At 41.1% G+C, this 25,002-nt stretch overlaps 1 protein-coding gene and 1 long non-coding RNA gene across 2 annotated transcripts in view; one reads left to right on the forward strand and one right to left on the reverse strand.

Annotated features, from left to right (window-relative positions):
• LOC148349764 (multidrug and toxin extrusion protein 1-like) overlaps positions 1-23,665 on the reverse strand; it is a 40,706-nt gene extending 17,041 nt beyond the window's left edge. The window contains exons 1-13 of the mRNA XM_088321751.1: positions 23,557-23,665; positions 22,819-22,920; positions 21,489-21,557; positions 20,382-20,530; positions 11,974-12,016; positions 11,851-11,895; positions 6,476-6,573; positions 3,911-4,008; positions 3,174-3,355; positions 1,883-1,991; positions 650-725; positions 252-321; positions 63-195 (exon numbers count right to left, since the gene is read on the reverse strand). Of these exons, the coding sequence (XP_088177877.1) occupies positions 63-195; positions 252-321; positions 650-725; positions 1,883-1,991; positions 3,174-3,355; positions 3,911-4,008; positions 6,476-6,573; positions 11,851-11,895; positions 11,974-12,016; positions 20,382-20,530; positions 21,489-21,557; positions 22,819-22,920; positions 23,557-23,634 (1,252 nt within the window). The 5' untranslated portion in view covers positions 23,635-23,665. The remainder of the gene's footprint in view (positions 1-62; positions 196-251; positions 322-649; positions 726-1,882; positions 1,992-3,173; positions 3,356-3,910; positions 4,009-6,475; positions 6,574-11,850; positions 11,896-11,973; positions 12,017-20,381; positions 20,531-21,488; positions 21,558-22,818; positions 22,921-23,556) is intronic.
• LOC148349765 (uncharacterized) lies at positions 7,273-8,710 on the forward strand. The gene is made up of 2 exons (XR_015847331.1): positions 7,273-7,478; positions 8,243-8,710. It is a non-coding gene; the product is annotated as an uncharacterized LOC148349765 (long non-coding RNA).
• Positions 23,666-25,002: the final 1,337 nt, after the last annotated feature.

Raw genomic sequence — 25,002 nt, forward strand, 5'->3', positions numbered from 1 at the left:
ATTTTGTTGTGTCTGGCTCTGTGCAAGCAAAAACAAAAAAGACAAAAATAAAATCGTCTCACCAAAGATTCCCAAGTTGATGGGGAACATGAGCGACACCCCAATAGGGAAGCCCACCATGTAGTAGCCCACCAAGCTGCACACCGCACCCACCGTTTGCTTGCCAGCACCCCTGACGATTCCTCCCAGCACGCACTAGAAAGCTCAGATTGTAAAAGGGAAAAAAAGAATAACGGGGTCGTAATTCTTACCGCAAAAGAATCGATTACGTGGCAGGCGCTGTACATCTTTAAAATATCCGCCACTCTTGCCACGATCTCCCTGCGGATTGCAGATGAGCAAGTGATCATGGGTGACCAGTGTTGGGACAGACTGGTTACAAAGAAATATCTTCTTGGAATTACATTTCTCGGTCGCGAGTAGGGGATAGGGGCTACAGTTGTAACATGGGGACAAGTGTTACAGTCAAAGTTTGATACAGGATACTCCCTTTTCCAGTTTGACCTAAAGACGTTTGAAGACTCTCAGTGACATGATCTCCATTTTATAGGTAAAAACACATTTTCAGGCAAGAAGATAACTAATTTCTGGAACGCGCCCAACACTGGTGATAACATTACCAATGAAGCAGCATGCGGCGCTCACATACTTGTCTGTGGTGAAAATGTAAGCGATGACGTCACGGGACACAGCCAGGAAAGTCCCGGTGAAGCACGAGACTACCACTAGGAATCGATGGGAAACCGCAATGAGATGTTGAAGCAAATTAAACATTGAGATTTTGCCTTGGACCCAAACGTAGGAAGCAGAAAGCATTGCCAGGTGCTAGAAAATGATGGCATTTAATAACAAAATCATCAATACATACCTGTCAACCTCCACGGCTCCTTGCCCGTACAAACTTTCGTATTTTCCCATACAAAATAATTGTACACCATACTTTTTTTCTGAATGATGCATGATGGGAAATCCCCAGGCGGCAGACGCATGCGATTGACAAATTTGCGTTTTTCTGTACAGATTTCCTTGTACGTCGTACTCGTCTTAAAATGCATAATAAACGTACTTTGTGCGGCAAAACCGTACAGGTTGACAGGTCTGTCAATACAGCAACAAATGGTCAAAAATAACAATAAAACTGTCTGAAATAAATAACAAATTTCAGAAAGCAGGATGACTGGAAAAGGTGTTGGTGGAAAATGAAGGTGGAAAAATCTGTCCAAAATATTTATATAAAGGGTCAGGCTATTTAGGAACAGGTGAAGGGTGATTGGAAACACCTGTCCCAATTGAAACTCATTAGGCGCCATTGAAGGTCCTTGCTGGAGCAAGGAGCCCAAATGGCCAGGTGCTCCTCTCACAGCCGGGTCAGGGATTCTTAATGGCCGGGGATTCTCCTAACAGCCGGGGCAGGGAGCCAAAGCATTTGGGGACTCTCTTCGCAGTCAGGGCAAGGAGACGAAGCGGCCTGGAACTCTCTATTCTGCCTGGAAATTTCCTCGCAGCCAGGGCAGGGAGCTAAAGCGACCAGGGACATTTCTCGCTGCTAGAGTTGGGAGCCGAAGAAGCTGGGGACTCTCCTCACAGATAGGGCATGGGGTGGTTACCGCTGAGTCCTTTCATGGACCGGTGATTTTCATTTTCCATCTTCGTTTTCTACTATCACGTTTTCCCAGTCCATTATGTTCTCTGAAGTTTGTTTTTTGTGTCTGATTCTGACAGTTTCATTGTTGTGTTTGAAGGTTTGTTTGTTACTTTGTTGCTGATTTTGTAATTAAATGCCATTTGTTTTTGAGCACCTTGCCCCTTCCTGCTTCCTGCGTTTGGATCCACCGCAAAATCACAACATTAAACTTTTGCAAAGTGAGCTAGATGTACGTACGTGCGCAGGTGACCGACACTTTTCCGCTGAGTTTGGCCTGCTCCGTCTTTCCAGCTCCCAGCGAGTTCCCCACGCGGACACTAGCTGCCACAGAAAAGCCAACCGGGAACTGTGGAAAGGATTTTTTCAGTCAATATTTCACTGGGTTTCTTAACTTCTCATTTTTTATTAAGGGAAACGTCAAGTCAAGTTCCATTTATTTCTAGAGTTGAGTGTAACGCATTACAAAGAAACGCGTTCCTGGAACGCAATTACCTGTATTTTCCAAACTCTAATTCTCGCTGAGTATAAGTCGCACCAGCGAAAGATGGCATAATTAAGAAGGAAGAAACATATAAGTCGCACCAGAGTATAATTCAACTTTTTGGGTAATTTATTTGGTTAACCTCAACACCAAAAACATACATTTCATCTTGAAAGGCAATTTAAACTAAAAATAAAACGGAGAACACGGTATACTAACGCTACCCCAACGTGCACATACTAGACACGCTCGTCTGAACTGACGTAACATATTAAGAGTTTTTTCGATAATTCTAGCATTAAAGAACATGCTTTCCAAACCATCAGCTTCACTCCAAATCACTTTATCCAATGATTTTTTTCATCCTAGGTGTCACTGTCCCTGTAAACAATCCGCTGCTTTCGTCTTCTGGTTCTACATTGCTTACGGCAGACTCATCGTCACCTCCACTTTCTATTTTTCAATATCTTCAGCTTGTAATCTGCAGACTATGATTTTCTTTTCAGCGCCATTTCTTTCAGTTGTTATTATAAATTGGAAATCTTTTTTGAGCAGTATTTACTTCTGCGAAATGACGCCTTATCTTCTGAGCATTCATGGCTTGATTAGTACAAAAACTTGCTCAAAAGTGATTTTCTATAAGGTGCAAGTTCTCTGTGCTTTTCTGTTCTGTTACACTTCCACCAAAAATGAGATACAAAGTCATTTCAGCGACATCTGTGCAAGTGACGTATACTAGAATACATTTGTTGGCACAGCACGGCAAGGTGGAAATTATCAACACAGGCCTAGAGCGCCACTGAAAGTACCCGGGAATAATGTGTCAATAATTCTACGGATAAGTCGCACCGGAGTATAAGTCATACCCTCCGGCCAAATAACTGTGTCATATATTCTGGAAAATATGGTACTCATAAAAAGATCCACACCTGGCTCATGAGCCATACTTTCCCAACCCCTGGTGCAGTGCATCACATATTTTTATTGGCAAATAAATCCCAATTACGCCGTTGTCAAAATACCATGCCACTACTCATCCCCTCATACCATAAAAACCATGACTGCCAGTTGGTACAGGATAGACTGAGCCCCCAGCTCCACCTCGCTGATTACGGCAGACAGGAAGCCGGCGATCTCGTACAGCCACCACTCCAGACATGTCATCAGCATGCTAGGTATTGCCAGGCGCAGGAAAGGACCCCACTCGCGCAAACTCTCGAGTGACCAGCCTGAAAGTACCTCTGTTCAGTACCATGCTCATGGATTTCTTGTTAGGAGTCACACATTACAAAGGAACGCCTCACTTGAACACAATTAGTTTTCTCGGTATCGAGCACTGTTGGGCATGTTGCTTTTAACAAGTGTTTGGTTATAGTTTCTCACTACTTCTTCAATACAGTAACTGAGATAGTAACTGAATTACTCTATAATAAAAGTAACAAATTACCAGGGAAAGTAACTTTTTGTGCAAACATGCTTAACATATTCTAGAAAAACAAATACAATGATAAGTGTATTCTCACCTTTCTGTCAATAAACGTTTGTGTATTATTCTGCAATACACATTTCTATCACATGGGGAAAATATTATTCCGTATCTGCCCCCCTCAGACATGATAGGAAATGGACTGCCAGTGTAAAATGCTACTTTTGGGAGTCAGTAATCTGGGAGGTAATAGAATTACTTTTAACTGGAGTAACTAGTAACTGTAACCAGATACTGTTTTCAGTAACACACCCAATACTGTTGTGGAGCAATACAGAGATATGTTGATCCGACTTACCATCCCAGGTGGCTTTGTGAAGACCCCTGGCATTCATGTATATGAAGAGAAACACCATCAAGGAGTACTGCGAGATGGCATTAGCAGCTGCTGATCCACTTTTTTTAAAAAACAATTGGAAAAAAAGTCTTAAAAACTTGTCTTGTACAGTCAATCTTCAGAAGATATTGGGTACCCAAATGGCCTTATTGCAAGTATTCTGAAAGCTCTTTTTTGCAACACTAATATTAACTGATTGTATAATTCACAGGCATTTACCCCCACTTCAAGACAATACCTCTTTAAATTATACAAAAATAACGATGATTAATCATTCAGTGTTTATTTTGTCGTCACTTCTATTCGGAAAACAACTTATTTTTGTTTGTTTGTATGCAAATCATCTCTCGATGACTTATTTAAAATGCAATTATTTTCTAAATCGTCAATTTTAAATCTGTCAATATAAAATCTTTCAATATTAAATGTATTGCTGGTTTCCTGTAACCTTTTATTGTGGGGGAAAAATAGTGAAATAAATACATTTTGGAGATAAGTGTTTTTCACATGCCAACCATGTTATTTAACAGTCCTATTGCGCACCAAATCAGAATTTTGTGTCTCACTATAGCTTTCTGCCATGAGTCAAGAAAATTGCATGCCTCATTTTGCATCTAACCATTCATCCATTATCTGCATCGCTTTTCCTGAGCTATCTCTGGGCAGTGGGCAGGGGACACCCTGAACAGGCTGCCAGCCAGTCGCAGGGCACACAAAGACAGACAACTCACTCACTCACTCACTCACTCACTCACTCACTCACTCACTCACTCACTCACTCACTCACTCACTCACTCACTCACTCATTCACTCACTCACTCACTCACTCACTCACTCACTCACTCACTCACTCACTCACTCACTCACTCACTCACTCACTCACTCACTCACTTACTCACTCATTCACACCTAGGGACAATTTGGATCGGCCAATTAACCTAACCTGCATGTTTTTGGAATGTGGGAGCAAACTGGAGTGCCCAGTGGAAACCCACGCAAGCACAGAGAGAACATGCAAACGCCGCACAGGAAGGCTGTAGTTGAGTTTTATCCCATGACCACAGAACTGTGCAGCCAGAGCGCTAACCACTCAGCCGCCGTGCCGCCACATCCTAACTATTTAAACAATTTTTAAAATGTGTAATAAAAAAAAATCACAAAAATTGTCGAGTTAAAGGAGAAAAAAACTTACGCACTAAATACATTGTCCATTCGATATCTTTTTCATTTTATTTTTCAATGATTACAGATGAGACTGTGCCTCCCCTGCACTGAACACTGTTTAGGAGATGAACTATGATCGTTTAGAATTATTTGGATTAAAAAAGGACGATTATTAGAAGGAGATGAAGTGGCTGAAGGGCACACCAAATCTAAATATATGGTTTCACTATAGTCCTCTGCCATGAGGCAAGAGAATTGTGTGCCTCACGTTGCATCTGCGGATGCTAAACACAGTAAGACAATCATTAATACAATTAGTATGTATATTCAAAATATAATGTGAAAAATATCCCTAGTTCTATTATTTTGGGCTGAGGTGTCTGCCAAATCGGAATCCTTAGTTTCACTATTGCCCTCTGCCATGAGGCAAAAGAATTGTGTGCCTCACGTTGCATCTGCAGACGCTCAATACAGTTATACGTTACATAGCAGTTTTATAACTGATATTCATAATATAATGTAAAAATTAGCAATAGTTCTATTGTTTGGGGCTGAGGTGTCTAGCTAATCAGAATACTTGGCCTCACTATGGTCCTCTGCCATAAAGCAAGAGAATTGCATGCGTCACTCTGCATTCGCAGACGTATAGAACTGTAATACGTTTCTTACTAATTGAACTAAAGTTCAGCAATATATAAAAAGACAATCAAAAATGTGTGAATTAAAATAATAAATAACTTTAACAGTAAATAATATATCCATTTAATATGTCTAAATTCTCCGCAATGGCAGGCGAGGCATAGGATCGCTTGCCTCCTCTTATACGTTACATACTAATTAAAATAATATTCGTAATTTGAAAATTCAGTGATTTAAAAAAAGGAAAAACAATTGAAAGGTTAAATCAAGTCATGTTAATCTGTATAGCCCTTTATCTCAAAGAGTCTCAAAGGGCTGCACAGACCACAGATTATTGCAAACCACAGACTAGTATTACACCAGGTTAAATGAGAATACAATTTATCACTTACTATAACCATTTAATGTATCTTAATTTTAAATTACCAGCCTCACTTTCCTCCTTGAACTGCAAGTCACTGAAGGCCACAACTGCAATTAGTTCCTTAGTTTTGACAGCTAAAATTTACTGCTTTAAAACCAAAACTTCTTTCTCTCTGTCTTTTCAAGCAAAATCCTTGTTTTCTCTAATGTCACGTTTGTAGGTGAACAAAAAAAGCCTATCACCATGACTCAACAAACTTCATCGACATGCTTTAAAGTGAAAGTGCTCATTTATTCATTTACCATTCAAGTTATAATTAACAAGTCACATGCCAGTAAAGCAGACATGCATATACTCACGCCACCCCGAGATTCAGGACTGCCAGAAAAACATAGTTGATGATTGCATTGAAAATGTTGCAGGTGGCTGCAGTGAGCACCTGAGGCCACATGATGCCCTGCCACAGAAAATGTTCAATTACTGGAAGATCCGTCGCTAAATGGATTGATGCACATATTGATATTATCGATACTGAGTGAATGCTTGTATCAGAACTTTACAATCTTGTTGTTCCTGTGTCGTAAGATTATATAGTACAGAGAAAATGTATTTTCCCCCTTCCTGAATTCTGTGTTTTTTTGCATATTTATCACTCACAAAGGTTTCAGATAGTCAAACCAATGTTAATATCACACAGAGACAAATACAAAATGCAGTTTTGAAACGTTGATTCCATTTTTTAAGGAACAAGAAATCTAGGCCTTTCTGGCCGTATTATAAAAGAGTTATTGACTTATTTTGCAAAGAAGCATGAGCACAAATTTCTCCACAGCTTTGTGAAAAACGTTTGATTATCACTGCCAAGGGGCAAGGTGGGCCAAATCCCTCTTAGGTTCTGGGGGCAATCAATTTTTCACATGGGGCCAGATAGATTTGGCTTCTTTTTGGGCCTAAATACATTGAATCAACATTTCAAAACTGCAGTTTGTAATTCTTTGGGTTTTCTCTGTCCATCCATTCATCCATCCAAATTTTTTCTGCTTATCCGGCGTCGGGTCGGGGGGCTGCAGCCTTGGCAGAGAAGCCCAGACCTCCCTATCCCCAGCCACTTTATCTAGCTCAGCCGACAGGATCTTCGCACTTTCACTCGCTATGTGCCCTAGTCACTCGGTTTGCGCGTTCATGTGAAAATGGGGTGTGTCCCGATACTCTCAAGACCGAGGCAGAAGTGCCCTCAAACCATGTCGTAACCACTTCAAGACCGAGGGGGCTCTCGACCTCACTTGGCAGCAAAGTGACTACCCAGAAGGCTTTACGAATTCTCAATATCAACAAACATGCCCGAAAAGGAACCGCACAAATGTAAGTAGTTTTCCACAACCACGCATGTATTTGCAACAAAATGTATTGAGATATCTTAGTTAGACGTAAATGCAATAGAAAATCGTATTTTCGCGTTAAAACACGAACATTGCAAAATCGCTACTTTACGAAGTGCACTAATCTACCAAGGGAGCTGGCAAAAAAAAATCTTCTCGCTACAAACTGTAAAGTAGGATAACTGTTCAGAAAATCACGGTTCAGCCCATCCCTGTTTTTATCTTAAACGAGTCGTCCTTTTACATCTACTGTACATGGCCAGTCGCTAAAGGAGCATAGTCAGAATACCGTTCTGGACATAAGCGCTTGTTTACTGCACACAATTTCGGGTGTCGTGTTTTATTTACAATATGATTCTTTCATGTGAGATCAGAATGCATTAGTTTTCATCATGCATTATGAGTAATGTCTCCGAATTTCACGTGGAAATACAGTTGAAACAAACTACTATCACATAGTCCACTGCCTTCTCTGTAAACACATATTAAGTAAACTAATTACCTTCTCAAAATGTTGTCCAAATGTGGAGACAATTCTAAAGCATATGTGATGCTGGCCAATAGAAGGCTCATACAGCCATAAGAATAACATGTCAATTTTGTGTATCTATTCACTATCAAATAATTATCCAGAACACATCCTATAATTTCCTGTCTCACATCAACTTGCTGAGCATCCTATACTCAGTTGTTTTTGTACAATACATCAGCATTAAGTAATTCTTGTTTTTTCCACCCAACCTAAAGGCCACTGTAGAACGTCCCGTGGAAGAGCTGGTCACCATCACAGCTACCACGCCATCCACACCACCGGGCACGTCGTTGGCACCTTCTAATCCGGCGCCAAACCCCAAATCACCCAGAAAAAAAAGGAAGCACGATACACTCCTTGACTTTTTGAAAGCGCAGTCTGCCGGAGCGAGGAAAAGGCTCGAAGAAACTGTGGCCAAAACTGAGCGGTTCCCGTCCTTTTTGGGAAGCTCGTGGACAAATTTCCAGAACAGTGACATCTCTGCAATGTTTCCCTTTGTTTTATAAAAGGATTTTATTTTTATTTTTATTAAGAACTCAATGAAGTTCCAGTTTGTGTTTCCAACTTTATGGAAGTATTGGTATATTTTTGTTAAAATTTGTGACACATTATTTATTTACTATTATGTATTTTGGCCCAATGTGAGTTTGTTTTTCTGAAAGTAAACTATTATTTAAGCTGGAGTGATTTCTAGTTGTTTTCTGTCCAACAGTCACATAGTTCACACACAGTATCTCACATCATTATGAAATAAACCACCAAGGTGTTACTCAAAATGAAGATGTTTATTGAATAGTAATGCAGAAAAGCACATAATGCAAATGTGGGTCTGACTTCCAGAGCCTAAAATATGGATTTTGGGCAATTTATTCCATATTAACTGTGGACAATTCTTTGTACGGTGGACCTGGGAACCCTGAAGACCCGTGACACCACACGGTAGGACAGAGCGTGGACCAGCCAGTACACGTAGATCAGGACCTCCAGCCATTGCCCTGTTCACTCTTTAGCAGCTCCTGCAGGGCCCACATAACCTTCTTGCTCAACCTTAAGTCCTGAATGAGTTCTGACTCCACATCCAACCATAAGCACAGGATGGGAACATTCCTGTCCAACCTGTCCACGCTTATGGGACAGCCACTCTGGAACACAATAGATAACAAACAATTTAGACATAAATGTGGGCATAGAAAAGAAAAAGACCGCTTTAACTGTGATGTAAGCATCATGAAAAAATGTTGAAATTACCTTTTTATATTCAATGACAACTCTTTTGAATTAAATTCCTTATGAACTAAGGTTTTTGGGTCGTACAGGGAAGTTTGGTGACGATATTATGTCAGCTAAAGGGTCAGGTGGACTGTTCTTGTGTTTGTTTACGTTTCGTCATGTCACAGATTCAAGACCCCTACTATATGTCATAAAATGGCATTAAAATACTAATAAGTAGATTGCCATTTATGTCTACACAAACATAGGGTATTATGTGAACGTGCATTGTATGTTAACTCTTACTGTATTTGACCGAACGGGTCATTTTTTTAATGAGTGTACGTACCTTGTAAAGATGAATCAGCACTACATAGCGCCGAAGCTGTCTTCAGTATAGCACATTTCTCCTCCATTGATTGGAGACACGGAAAAGATGATGAGCTTTCAGGCAATCGGTAATAACACAGCAGTAGCGGGCATTTTTAACGTTGCACGAACTCTCCAACTGACACACTACAGGTTGAGACTCGAGTTGTTAACATGTGACGTAGACCAATACGTCACTGAGGTCTACAGCCAATTAATATTACCGCCATCTCCTGGACAGGGGTGGAACCTTGCAAGTCTTGTCCAAACCATCTCCACTTTGCACTCAACTCGCGGAGGACACTCCTCTATCGAGGGACCTCACTGGAGGGTTCTCAGGGCCGAGTGAGAGAAATGGGATTGGGCCGTAGTCTCTCCAGCGTGTCCTGGGTTGTCCTCGGGGCATTCTGCCGGTGGGACATGCCCGGTGCCCGAGCCAGCACGACTGGCTCCTCTCAAATGCGGAGGGGCAGCAGCTATAAACGGATGACAAGAGCTTCTCACCCCATATCTAAGAAAAAACAGTCGCTTGTACACGGGATATTGTTCTTTCGGTCATGACCAGGGTTGGGTAGGGTGACTTTAACTGGATTACTATCAATTACTGTTGGATTACTCCACTACCAAATATGCTAATAAAAGACAAAAAAAAACTAAATATGAATAAAATTACTAAATTTTGTGCAGGCTTGGGGAGTAACGGAATACATGGAACGGCAAAAATGATGTTGGCAAGCTGTTTGGATTTATTTTCATTTTGTTTCTGTCGCATTTTATGTTAGTTTTGCCGGAGATCAAAGAGATCAAAGCCAGGAGAGAAAGCTTACCACGTGTTGTGAGTCATAATTTTATTCATATTTAGTTCATTTTTCTTTTATGAGCATATTAGGTATTGGAGTAATCCAAAAGTAATTGAAAGTAATCCAGTTGATGTAACCCTACCCAACCCTGGTCATGACCCACACTTCATGACCATAGTTAAGAGTAGTAACATAGATGGCGACGGACCCGCACAGGGTGCGCATGACAGCTGACGCTGCATCGACCCTTCGATCTCACGAGTCACTTTAATATGGAGAGGACCTACTTTGGCTCCAAAAATCTTCAACCAGTAGTGACAAATGCAAATGATTATTGACAGATTGGTTAGCGAAAGAAAATCCCAACATAAATATGTGCATATTAACGCTGTGTATTCAAATAAGAGTCAGAAATAAATGTGCATAATGCAACCCAGTATTGACTTTTACACGCAATGATCACACGCAAGTGATTGGCTTCTGGAAAGAGAAGTCAAACATTTATAGCTCTTTCACAATGTTTAAAAATTGGCCAAAGATAAATACACAGTTTAAGAGGTTTTAGAGCTGTAAACTGGTTGTCTCCAAATATCAACTTTTTAAAACGCCTTAACATAGCTTTAGAAATATGTGTAAAATCAAATTTTTAGTTTTTTAGATTGTGATCATATTAAAGGCTTCTTGCTATTGTCCTAGCTTTTGTCCAGCTAAGATGCTACACTCTTCTGCAGGCATGTGATTGGAAAAAAAATTAAGGCTAGAGTAAAAACTTTCCATTTAGATTACTCAATATAAGTAGCAAGTACAGTGATTGTTATAATCGGGGACAAAACTATCTTGCCTTTTAAAAGAGACCCAAACCGTATATATTTTCCAAATTGTTCAAGAACAGCATTCACTTTACTTTGGGTACGTCCTAGATTGGGATTTTAGCCAAATTTTACTTGATTGTTAAAGGATGAAAGGTAGAATGGTGGATCCTTAGACCAGTTAAGAACCACGGGTTTCCGTAATTCATACAAATTCAAAATAGTCTGCAATGGAAAATATTGTAATTATCATGTTAACTTTGGTATATTTGTGTATTTGTTACATTATTGCTTTCTTGGGTTTGACTCTCTGGAGTTTGTTCTGAATCAGTTGTATTAAAAAATATTTTATATTTGTTTTACAGTTTTAGTTTGCATTGTCGTTATTTAACAACAAATAGACCATTTTAGGCTGTTTTTATCGTAAATATAAAATAACTCAAGAGGGGAGGGGTTCAAATATTCAATGATCATGAGACTTTCATGCAAAAAGTGTCTGTATCGGCATTAAACAATACTACCATGTAATTACTTGGATGCAATCAAACAATAAATCCCAGAATCGCCACCCCCCCTAACGCACTCATAAATGTGAGCACTCGCCGGGTTATGACAGAATGAGGTGATGACTGGCACCTGATTCTGGAGGTACCGCCCCTGCAGCTGGTACATGAAGGCAGCCTGCATGCAAAGAAACGTCATTGCCATTAATAACTTTCAATTGCCGAGCACAAAAGAGTCTTTTCTGGGTGCGCTTACGGGTAAAGCTGGCATGAAGATGTTGACATAGAGCTGAGAGAGCCTGAAAGCAGAAATAAGGATTCAGCGTTGAAAAGTAAATGAAATATGAAATGGGCGTCATACCAGCCATAAATCCCAAAAAATGAGATGTCTCATAAAACTGAACCTGCAAGAACAAAATTTTTGTTGAATGGAAAAAAAAAATCACCAATTCCAATGTAAATAATTTCTGGGGAATTTTACAATGTAGCACTAAAGTACATAGCAGTACACACATAGGATAATCAGCAATCAGGAAAAAATAAATAATACAGTATATACTGGACTGTCTCAGAAAATTAGAATATTGTGATAAAGTTCTTTATTTTCTGTAATGCAATTAAAAAAACAAAAATGTCATACATTCTGGATTCATTACACATCAACTGAACTATTTCAAGCCTTTTATTATTTTAATATTGCTGAATTTGGCTTACAGCTTAAGAAAACTCAAAAATCCTATCTCAAAATATTAGAATATCATGAAAAAGTATACAAGTAGGCTATTCAACTAATCACCTGAATCATCTAATTAACTCGAAACACCTTGCGAGGGTTTCCTGAGCCTTAAAAACACTCAGCTTGGTTCAGTAAACTAAATCACTGCTGATCTGACTGCTGTCCAGAGGACCATCATTGATACCCTCCATCAGGAGGGTAAGACACAAAAATAAATTTCTCAAAGAGCAGGCTGTTCACAGAGTGCAGTTTCAAAGCATATCCACAAAAAGTCTGTTGGAAGGGAAAAATGTGGCCGGAAACGCTGCACAACCAAGAGAGATGACCGCAGCCTTAACAAAATTGTGAAGAAGAGCCGCTTCCAGAATTTGAGGGAGCTTCAAAGACAGTGGGCTGAAGCTGGAGTCCAGGTATCAAAAGCCACAGTTCACAGACGTGTCCGGGAAATGGGCTACAATAGCCGTCTTCCCATGGTCAAGCCACTTCTGAAAAGACAACGGAAGAAGCGTCTGACTTGGGCTATGGAGAAGAAGCACTGGACAGTTGCAGAGTGGTCCAAAGTCCTCTTTTCAGACGAAAGCAAGTTTTGCATTTCATTTGGAAGTCAAGGCGCCAGAGTCTGGAGAAAGGCTGGAGAGGAGCAAAATCCAAATTGCTTGAAATCCAGTGTGAAGTTCCCACAGTCAGCAATGGTTTGGGGAGCCATGTCAGCTGCTGGTGTTGGTCCACTGTGTTTCATCAAGTCCAGAGTAAATGCAACTGTGTACCAAGAGATTTTAGAGCACTACATGCTTCCATCTGCTGAAAAGCTCTATGGAGATGAGTATTTCATTTTCCAGCATGATCTGGCACCTGCCCACAGTGCCAAAACCACCAGTAACTAGTGCACTAACCATGGCATCACTGTCCTTGATTGGCCTGCTGATTCCCCTGACCTGAACCCCATTGAGAATTTGTGGGGTATAGTTAAGAAGAAGATGAAAGACACCAGACCTACAAATGCAAATGAGCTGAAGGCCGCTATCGAAGCATCCTGGGCATCAATAACACCTCAGCAATGCCACAGGCTGATTGCCTCCATGCCACGCCGGATTGATGCAGTAATCCGTGCAAAAGGATTCCCAACCAAGTACTGAGTGCATCAATGGACATTTTCAAATGTTTGATTTAGTTTTGCTGTTAAAAAAATATTTTTTTTACTTGGTCTGAGGAAGTATTCTAATATTTTGAGATAGGATTTTTGAGTTTTTTTCAGCTGCAAGCCAAAATCAGCAATATTCAAATAATAAAAGGCTTGAAATAGTTCAGTTGATGTGTAATGAATCCAGAATGTATGACATTTTTGTTTTTTTAATTGCATTACAGAAAATAAAGAACTTTATCACAATATTCTAATTTTCTGAGACAGTCCAGTATATTTTTTTGTTCTCTGGATTGGTTAAGGAATAAGGAAGTAAGGAGAAGAACTGGTGTAAGAGATCTTGCTGAAAGCGTTGATAAAAATGTTCTGAGAGTGTTAGAACACATGGTAAGAAGGGATGAAGGCCGTTTGACTATAGGAGTATGTACTGCAGAAGTTGTGGGACATAGATTGAGAGAAAGGCCTAAATATTGTTGAATGGATGGGGTGAAACGTGCTCTAGATGTGAGGTCGGTTAATTTAATTTAGGCAAGAGATGGTGCTAGGGATAGATGTGAATGGTAAAGGATAGTTAAGAATGACTGATATTGACACTGCTCAAGGTAGCAAACCTGGGCTCCCGGGTGGCCTGCTTGGGCCAGTAGGGGGCCGAGGTGGGATCAAACCATATGATGTGGAGGGGGTAAACCAGTGTATGCTGTCAGGCCTCTCTGCTGACGAATGGTTGGATGGCACAGGAACTCACCCCTTGTTGTGCTGTGGGCTGAATGTTTTGTGTCAGGTTGGGAAGAGCGGAGTGGAATGAATGTTTGGTGAATGTGAGTGTGTTCCTATTAGGGGGGTATGGCTTTGCTAGATAGATATATGGATATATAAATAGATGTAAATAGACATAAATATACAGACGGACAGAGAGACCGACAGACAGACAGACAGACAGACAGACAGACAGACAGACAGACAGACAGACTGTGTTTCCACCAATATCGAGCGATTGTTGTTTTGTCCCCACCAATACTATGTCTATCTATCTATCTACCTTGGTCATATCCCTCAAGAGGGGTGACCGACAGCAAGACACACACACACAATAAGAAAGAAAATGAAAGGGAAATAAATAGCAAAAAAAACACACAAAAAGTTTTGTACCATGGCCAAACGCCCAAACAAGTTAGGCACCTTGGCACCCAAGTTGGTCATGCTTTTGTCCCTCCAGATGAAATGGGACACCAGAAAGCGGCCATGTCACTCGGGTCAGGGTGACACAACACACTCTTTTGTTCAACAGCAGGGCCCGACAGCTTTCACTGGTTTACCCCTGCCGCGTCATACGGGTGCCCAGCCCACCCTTAAGAACGCATCCACAATCCCACTATCCTTTCACAACACCTCTCCACTCCGTTCTATCACCAACAAGAGCTCTAGCTTCCATTATATTTAGACCTCTTTCCTGCAGTGCACTCATAAAACCATCCATCCACATCAATCGCGGCCTTCCTCTTGGTCTCCTTCCATTGACTTCTGCTCTGTAGATCCTCTTCAACATTCGCTCCTCATCCATCCTCTCCATGTGTCCAAACCAACCGAGTACTCTCTTATCAGCACGCTTGCTCAGTTCCACGACTACTCCAGTTCTGTCTCTCACAATTTCATTTCTCAGTCTATCCAATCTTGTCACACCTAAAATAGTCCTCAAACACTTCATCTCAAAAACATTCAACTTCCTTCTTAAATCTGCGTTTAGGCTCCAAGTCTCTGCACCATACAACACAGTCGGCACAATCTCACTCTCATACAGTCCCCTCTTAACAGCCATACTCATACTCTTGTTGTTCATCACTCTCCTCAGAGCACCCAAAACCTTGCTTCCTTGATTCACTCTGTGCAATACCTCACACTCCATTCCACCAACTGCAGTCACATCACAACCCAAGTACCTAAAGCTTTCAACTTCTTCCAGCACCTGTCCATGCAACCCGATTTCTAACGTCATGCCCACTCCATCACGTGAACACTTCATCACCTTACTCTTCCCAACATTGACACATAACTTACGCCTATCACATACTCTTCCAAACTCCGTTACCAACCTTCTCAATGTTTCCTCAGAATCAGCCACAAGCGCTGGGTCATCTGCAAACAACAACTGACTTATCTGCCACACTGTTACACTGTTGTCCATCATGTCTACACCTCTGACAAATACTCTTGCATTCACCTCTCTCGCCACACCATCCATGTACACATTAAACAGCCATGGTGACATCACACACCCCTGTCTCACACCAGTCAACACAGGGAACCACTCACTTGTCTCACTCCCTACTCTTACACATGCTCTGCTGTTCATATAAAAACTCTTCAATGCTTCCAACAACTTTCCACCCACTCCATACATCACCATCACTTGCCACAACGCCTCTCTATCAACTGTGTCATACGCCTTTTCCAAGTCCATGAAAGCCAAATAAACATCCTTACCTTTTTCAAAATATTTCTCACACACCTGTCGCACTGCAAACACCTGATTCACACATCCTCTTCCTTTCCTGAAACCACTCTGCTCCTCCATCACCACCTCATTCGTTCTTTCTCTCACTTTCTTAATCAAGACTCTTCCATACAGTTTACCCGGCACAGACAACAAACTGATACCTCTCGAATTGCTATAATCATACTTATCACCTTTACCCTTATTCAATGGCACCACACATGCACTACACCAATCAACAGGAACCACACCACTTAAAAAGCATACATTCAACAAGCGTACTAACCAGTCAATCATAGCTGTGCCACCTTTTTTCAGGCATTCAGCAATACAACCATCCAACCCAGGTGCCTTCCCCCCTTTCATTCTTTCACTGCCTCTTGCACCTCCCATGTTTCCAGAGGCTTTACATTTAAATCACCCGACACGGCCATTCTCTCCATACCATTGATCGCCTCGACTCTCACTTCTCTCCCATTCTCCACATTTGGCAACTCCTCAAAATACTCTGCCCATCTCGTCCTTACTGCACTACCGCTAACCAGCAATCTACCATCCTTATCTTTCACTTTCTCTTCCTTTCCAGACTCACTGTTTCTTACTCTTTTCACTTCTTTCCAGAACACTTTTCTCCTTTCCTCAAAGTTCACTCCTATCTTTCGACACCATTCATCATTTGCTTTCCTTTTTGCTGCTTTCACTTCCGCTTTTACCAAACTTTTCTTCACTTTATATCTTTCATACGCTTCGCCACTCTTATCTTGCAGCCACTCCTCAAAGGCACGTCTCTTTTCTGTCACAGCCTCTGATGCCTCATCATCCCACCATTCACTTCCTTTCCTAATACCTCGACCAACTTTTCTCATTCCACACACTTCTTTTGCACTCCTCAACACTGCCTCTTTAAACCACTTCCATTTAAATTCCACACTCTCCATTTCTCTTCTACTAACCCGTTCATACTCTTCCCTTAGCCTCTCTATAAACTCTCTTTCCTTTTCTGCTTTATTCAACTCTGACATTTTCACCTCTTCCCTCAAACTCTTCTTATAACTAGCCCTCCACGATCCATCTATTCTCAGTTTTCCTTCCACCTAAAAATGATCAGACATACCACTCATTTCACCTCTGTAAACATGCACATCCAACAATCTACTTAACATCCCTTTCTCAACCACTACATAATCCATCAGTGCTCTGTCCACCATCTTGCCACTATCCACTCTGACAAAGGTATACTTATTTACGTCCCTCTTTTTAAACAATGTATTTCCAATCACCAACTCATTTTCCACACATAACTCAATCAATTTCTTCCCACTCTCATTTCTTCCTGGTACTCCATATTTACCAATCACTTTTTCAACCGTTTCATCACCCACTCTAGCATTCAGGTCACCTAGTATTACCACTTTCCACCCTTCTTTCGCACTTACCACACATTCGGACAAGTCCTTCCAGAACTCCTCTCTCTCCTCAGCGCTTCTTTCTGAACCAGATCCATATGCACTTATAAACATCCATACTTCTACACCCCACTTCAACCTCATCAATCAACTAAGTAATATAGTGTAATAATCTGTGAAGCCCTTTGAGACTCTTCGTGATTTGGGGCTATACAAATAAAAATGACTTGACTTGACTTGACTAAAAAATGATTGTGAATAACAAGTGGAAAGGCCTGTAGCCATCCATGACTTCAACTTTTTGCCATAAGAATTAACCTGAGTTAACGATTCTTCAATAACAATGAACTACAATCAAAAAACAAGTGCTATGGACAGCTAACATACCATTCATCAATGATATCTTGTTGCAGAAAACTTGAAATAACAGCAGCAAAGCTGAAGCCACGCGCGCACACACGCATACTCGCACACACACGCATACTCGCACACACACGCTTCTTTAAAATATCCGCCATCAATAAATGGTTTTCTGTGCTTTGTTATGCAGTGAGCAATGTGATAGCTTGCTTCAGTGGTGGCCATTTTAGCGGTGACAAAGGTTTTCAGGGTCTGTGTTTATTGGTCATACCTGGACACTGCGCGGTTTAATGCCTCCGCCAGACTCATCCTTGAATTAATGTTCATGTTTCTTCTCGTCACGACGTTTAACCCTAGCTGTGCGAGGTACAATGCTCTCGAGGCATAATGCACAAAATAGACCGGTCATTTTTTGCACAAAGCCTCATTCGTCTGTCCACGCTGGCTGGAAAGAACGAGAGGTTTTCGCTCGAAGAGCCGTCATGAACGTTCATTTATCGCGCGCGTGTTTCGTAGCCTGGGTTAAAACACGGATAACTCCTCTGTGAGGCGCTGCGCAAACACACAAAGACACAAAAAGCAGAGGAGGAGTGGGACTGATGTAAAGCCTCTAAATAACAAATGAAAATGTCCAACTTCCAGGTAAAATTGTGCATTTTAAAAATATAATTATTATTATTTTGCCATGCGCTCGGGTGCCACTGATTAACCCCTTGCGTGCCACTGCTGGCCCGCGTGTCATAGGTTGCCGACCCCTGGTGTAGTGGGAAAATGCCATAGAGCCAGAGGCAAGCAAGGAGCAAGGGACCAAGTCCTGTTCCAACAAGTTACCAAAAAGTACTAATCAAGCCATCCCCCAAACCAGTCAGATTCAGCCAACAACTAAAAAGTGCCCCTTGGGACAAAGAAAGGACCTTGCCAGCTGCCAGCTACGTTGCCCACCAACCAATGATTCCACACTGCAGACCTGCCAAAAGGGTCTCGACCATCACCAAATCAACACACTGAAACCAAAGTTCATCACCATGGTTCCACGTTTAGATTGGTACGGTTAAAGGGCAATTAGATACAATTACAATAAAGCACAGTTGCCTACTAAGTTCTACTTACAGTAAAAACTGAGCCAACTAATATGTTTTTCTCTCATAATGGTGACAGTCAATATCCCAACCCCTCCTTCTTTCTGTTTCTATTATCTTTATTTCTATTTGTGTTCTATTTAAGTTTCTTCCGTAGATGTTAAAAACAAATTACTTGAATCTGAGAGTGGGTGTCCCTTGGTTAAACTATGTTTAACTTTCAAAAACGGTTAAAAGAGTTCACTTTAAACTGTTTTGAAGACAATCATTCAGATTAACTAAAAGCGTTATCATCTGTTTTGCTCTAAAAGAAATGAAACATTTACAACTCGTTTAACCCTTGGATGCATAACTGGTGTAAAAAATGACCCCATAGGTTGTTATTCTTGATAATCTTTTAAAAAATAAAAAATGTTGTAATATTGTCGTCTTCAAGGTATTTCTCATGAAACAGGTCCATGAAATCATGCCATTATTATCTTTATTTTTGATCCCCACTATTTTTTACCCCAATCATGGAAGAATATATGTACTGGTAGGTCATGCTTCTATGGGTTAAAATCTTCTGAGCAGACAGGTCATTGTATGTCTGTGTATTGGGTGAGTGTCTGCGTGCATCCCTGTGATAGACTGGTGTATGCTGTCAGTCAAACAGCCAGGATAAGCAGGGGCACAAGTCAATTTCTCAGAACCAAAACAAATTGGCAAGCTAGGCGACCGCTAGCTTTTAGATGCTCATTACATTGAAAATAAATTCTTCAATTAAATCGGACTCTGAGAAAAGTCCGAGAGCGCAAAGAAATGGTTATCACCAGCAGGTGCTCCATGGATTTTTATTGGGTTTGAGTAGCGACAGCGGTGTCGGCGGATAGGAGGCAATACTGAGGCTGCGGGTTCAGGCTTCTGCTACGATTAGGCTAATAGCTCTCTTAAGGTACACCTGCAGACCCTGTATCTCACCAAAACCAGCTCCATTACCCATGAAACAAATTACCTGGATCTACAACTGGTGGGAAATTGTTACATTTAGGACGATTGTATTTTTGTGGTTTAATATGAGGGCACCCGATCCTAGAGCGGAGCCAGCCAAGGGCTCTCTAAACCCTTTTTTTACTCCGAATGGAGAAGCCCTCTATTTTTATTTTAATATTGTATAATGAAAATAAAGACCATTCATCCAACTCCAATTATTTGTTGTATGTTATTATTCATAGATCTATGGTTGTTATTTTGTCACAGTCGTATACTCTCAGTCAGTAAGGATGTCATCTTGAGGTAAGTTTGAACATGGGGGCTTTTATGAAAGTGTGACGGGTGCTTAGCGTATTTTCAGGTTTTGCTGTGGTTCTGGTCTCCATTAACCGCAATAACCGAAGGGATTTCAGTATAATATTGAGAATGCAAAGGAAGCAAAAGAATCAAAAGAAAGATATAATGAACACAAGCCTTACCTGGCGACTTGGGCAGTCTGTCCAACGGCCAGCAGGAGGGGCTCCGTGTTGAGAAGAACTGCCCAGCAGGGCAAGCAGGCAAGTAGCAGGATAAGGATCCCCCTTTGCAGGGTCACCCCCACCAGCTTCATGTTGCCGCTGCCGTACGTCTGCAGACACCCTCTCAAATGTCAACAAAACTTAATTTACCCGTTTATAGAAATCCCCTGCTGTTTCGCAGTTCACTTTTTAGTAGTTATATGCTTCCGATTGGTGATATTGTCTGCAAATATAATATCAGTTTCCACTGCCATGCAGATCACACTACCTGGATCTGCCACTGTAGGCAATCGCTCCGTTAATTTGAGGAAATTTGTAGGCCTGCCTTACTCAGATACAAAGATGAAGGTCACTTAATTATTTACAGCTTAACCCAGAAAAAAAAACAGATGTTGATTGTGTGTCCAGTTCATTGTTTTGAGTTGTTCTAAAACGCTGCTCTGAACCTTAAAAAATGTAGTCAACCAAAGTGAGTTGGTCTAAAATCTATTTGATCACAATCTGTCTTTACAGTTAAATTTAAAAAAGAATAGCTTTCTTCCACCTGTGTAATATTGCGAAGATTTAAACGATGCTGTCGCAATCAGACGCTGAGATTATCATTCACGCGTTTCTTACTTGTCGGTTTGATTACTGTAATGTATTGCTTTCTAGTCTCCTTATGACTTAACATCGATAGTTTGTTATTTCTTTCCTATTTTTTTATTTCTTTAAAAAATCTGTTTCCCTTCTTTGTCTTTCTTTGTAAAGGGCGGGTAAAAAAATAGATTTTTGCTCAGGTTCAGTCTCCATAGTTTGCAGTCTTCCTCTGACTCATTTTTGGTTGCACTACACATAACAACGACATCTAGTGGACACATATAAAACATTGTCCTTTTAAGAACAGCATATTGTTTTTATTATTGCTGTTTTCATGGAAAACCCCATTTGACCCAACCTCACCTGGATCCGAGCGTAAGTGGTCCCCAACTTAATTGAGTTTGAGACCCCTGCGTAGTTCAACTTTTTTGGAACGTGTACACCGTGATGTGTGTGTGTGCGAATCAAAAAATGACTGAAACTAAATACCTGTGATATAAGCGTATCGCATGCCGATGCTAGGCCGCTGCCGATGGAAATACCTGAGACGTTAATCACCTGTAGAGAAAACGGCGTAAGCTCATCGTCTGCATTAAAACATTAACTCATTCAGTGCCAGACCTTTCTCTCAAAAAGGAAGCAATTTTTTTTACCATTTTTACAGTTATTTTGGGGCCTACAGATAATTTAGATCTGTAGCTATATAGGCATAGGATGCATCAAAAGAAAGCCTGAACCCTCAACATTAGTTAGAAAAAGTATGCCTCTAGATTTTATCATTATGTATTAAACAACAGTGGAATATTAAGTCTTTTTAAATACTCGTTTCTAAGAAAACTTCAGAGAAAAACGGCTTTCTTTGAATGGATGTATTTGAAGCCCAACTTTCATCCATTTATCCATTATCTGCACAACTTATCCTCAGTAGGGCCGGGAGGGTGCTGAAGCCCATCCCAGCTATCTTTGGGCAGGGGGCAGGGGACACCCTGAACTGGTTTCCAGACAGTCGCAGGGCACACAGAAACAGACAACTCATTCGCTCATTCAGACCTGGGAACAATTTGGACCGACCAATTAACCCAGACAGGCCCAGGGAGAACATACAAACTCCAAACAGAAAGGTTTGTTCCTATGACCTCAGAACTGTGCCACACACGTGCTAACCACTGCCCTGCTGTGCTGCTCTGCCCAACTTCAAATTTGATGTCATTTTTAAAAATAACGTTTTATACCTCCATTAACTAAACAATGCTTTCCATAAACACAATGACACTTTTTTTAAAGATAACATTCTATTGCAAGAACGATGCATGACCAAAAAAAATGTTCAGCCCCTGATGTTTCCGGTGACACGATTACATGTTTTGGGTCATTATGATGATCGAGGACGTGCACGAAACATCTTTCCCCTCTTCCTCTTAGATGACAAAAGCACTTTATCTTCTTTTTTTACAAAGAATAAAGCTTTGAATTTTTTAACTCTCTTTACTTATATCTTCATTTTTCCCATTACACTGCGCTTATAAGGTACATGGGCCACCAACGCACTGCCATACGATGGTATACGGTGGACGCAGGAAACAAAACAAGGCAATAAGTGTTTTGACAAAAATCTGATCAAAGCCACCCCTGTCTTCTAGTGGTGATTTATCATAAATAATTAATTCACAGACCTTTGGTACTTAATGATCAGCAGTGCCAACGCCTTCAGAATAGGTGAAAAACAACGTATTTTGGCGTTTTAGCACTCAGGGACAATGCCTCTGAAAACATGTATACGTTATGGCACTGAATGAGTTCTAAAAACAAGGCTCCCTACCGCTAACGCTAAGGCCACACCAGCAAGCTCCGACTTTCCCAGATGACCGCAGAACACCAGGCTAACGAAGCCGATCAAGAAGCTCATTAGCTGAGAAATGAACTGAAAAATACAAAATTATCAAACCAAATAGATTGGTGTAGCTGCAGTGCCGTAAAAAAGTATTTGCCCCCTTCCTGATTTCTGTGTTTTTTTTTTGCATATTTATCACTCTTCTCATCTCACTTTGTCTCTCTTTTTCTCTTTGCTCTTTCTCTTTCTCTCACTGTCTTTCTATCTCTTTTTATATCTGTTGTTTACCCCCTCTCTTTTTCTTTCTCTCTCTATAGATCTCTTTCCTTCTATCTTTCTTTCTAACACTCTATTTTCATCACTCTCCCTGTCCCTCATTTTCTCCCTCTGTTTTTCTTTCTCTTCAATCTACTAGTCACAGTCACAGTGTTTTTTTTGAATCATTGAGTTTGACACCCGTGCTTTTAGTTCTCGGCTTGTTTTAAAAGCGGTACTCAAAAGTCGTGTCTCCTCCACTGGTTTTCCTTTGGTACCACAAATAACGGGTCGACCAAATCTTGTTCAGCGCGACTGATTAAAAAAACTTAAAATGGTGGTACCAGTGGAAAGGTTATTATGGATAGACCTGTACCCTTCCACCAACAGAAAAACTAAATCTAATTGTTTAATATGCCAACACATTTTTGCCCATCTTCTTTAAACTCTTAACGGCTTTTAGGGACTCACCACTGGGCAGGCCAACTTCAACAAAATCAGCGTTTCAATTTTGTAGTCGTCTGCCAGCCGCAGACTAAATCGCGGCATGGCGCTAGCGCCTGTCGACAGCCGCCGATGGGACGGCAAAAGCTGGAAAATGGATGCAACACGTTGGGGTGAGTGATGGCATTCAGTCCATATAACACATTACCATTATGCTAATCATTAACCAAGTAAAAGCCAAGAACAAACTTAGTGACTAATTCTGAGAAGACACACACATTAACCTGATAGAAAATTGCTGGTCTGGACTCACTGACTTAATCATTTTTGCTTGGAAAAATTGGAACTTTGCTTATCCTGCGACTAGAGGCCTTATGACTGTATTGTCCGAGTGGCCTGAATCAAACTCAAAAAGCTCTGTGGGGAAAGTTCATTTCACATGTCCTTGTTTTCCTTCCTCTCCCCCTTAGATATGGCTTTTTGTTTGTTTTTTACTGCCTGTGTTGTGTCTGATACAGTTTTGACCTACTAGCTCCCCGTTAGCATTAGGGCTGCTGAAGGCTTCCTGTTGTGTTTGCTCTCGGTTATCCCCCTTTCGCGACTGGCTAGCTTGCCTTTTCCATTGGTTTATTCTTTGCCGGGTTCGAGCTTTTGCCTTGGCCGTATTTTGTTGTCGGTTCACGAGTAGCCTGGCTGCTCACATCTTGTTTTTGGACGGCCAGCCTTGCGTTTTCCACCACGGCTACGGCCTCTTTTTTATGATCGTAACCGTTAGCACTCGTTAGCAGCACACTGTTGGATGGCATGATGGCTGACCAGTCTGTCGAGTCCGTTGGGTTATTACTGGCGCGTTTATTGCCCTAGCTGATTTTTGTTGTTGGTTCCTGGTTAGCCTGGCTAAACACTGTGTGTTTTGTTTGGCAAACCTTGCTTTTTTCCACCGAGGCTACGGCCACCTTTTGATGGTTTATCTCCTGTCCCCGTTAGCTCTCTCTGTGTTATTTTTGCCAGCTAACTCTTTTGGCTGCTCGTCCTTTAATGAACCATTAGTGCATAAACCTGTGACGCCTTGGCATTCAAATAAAAACTTCGCTTAAAACACTCGTAACCTCTTTGACTAATGCGGTGACGGGCTTGCTAGGGTTCCGGTTTTACTCACATGACAACACAGCTCAGGCAGTCAGACAAGATAGGCTGTCTTCAAAATCTCTGAAAATAATTGGCATATACCGATGAAATATTTATGTTGATTTTGTGCAAAATGTATGTACTATTTTGTCACATTTTTTATGTTTTAGAATTTGAGAACACTTTTAAAGACCGTGCAATTACACGTCACCTCTTGCCCCCTCATCGCACATTCTCTCTTACGTGCACAGTTTTTGTCTCCACTTTGATGCAGTGGGGCAGCCATTTGCAAAGAACAATCAACTAAATCACACAGCAAGCCAGTTCCTGCATTTTGCGTCCTTG

The sequence above is a fragment of the Urocampus carinirostris genome, chromosome 17 (assembly GCF_059441175.1).
Source record: "Urocampus carinirostris isolate Australia breed hairy pipefish chromosome 17, RoL_Ucar_1.0, whole genome shotgun sequence".
NCBI classification, from domain to species: domain Eukaryota; kingdom Metazoa; phylum Chordata; class Actinopteri; order Syngnathiformes; family Syngnathidae; genus Urocampus; species Urocampus carinirostris.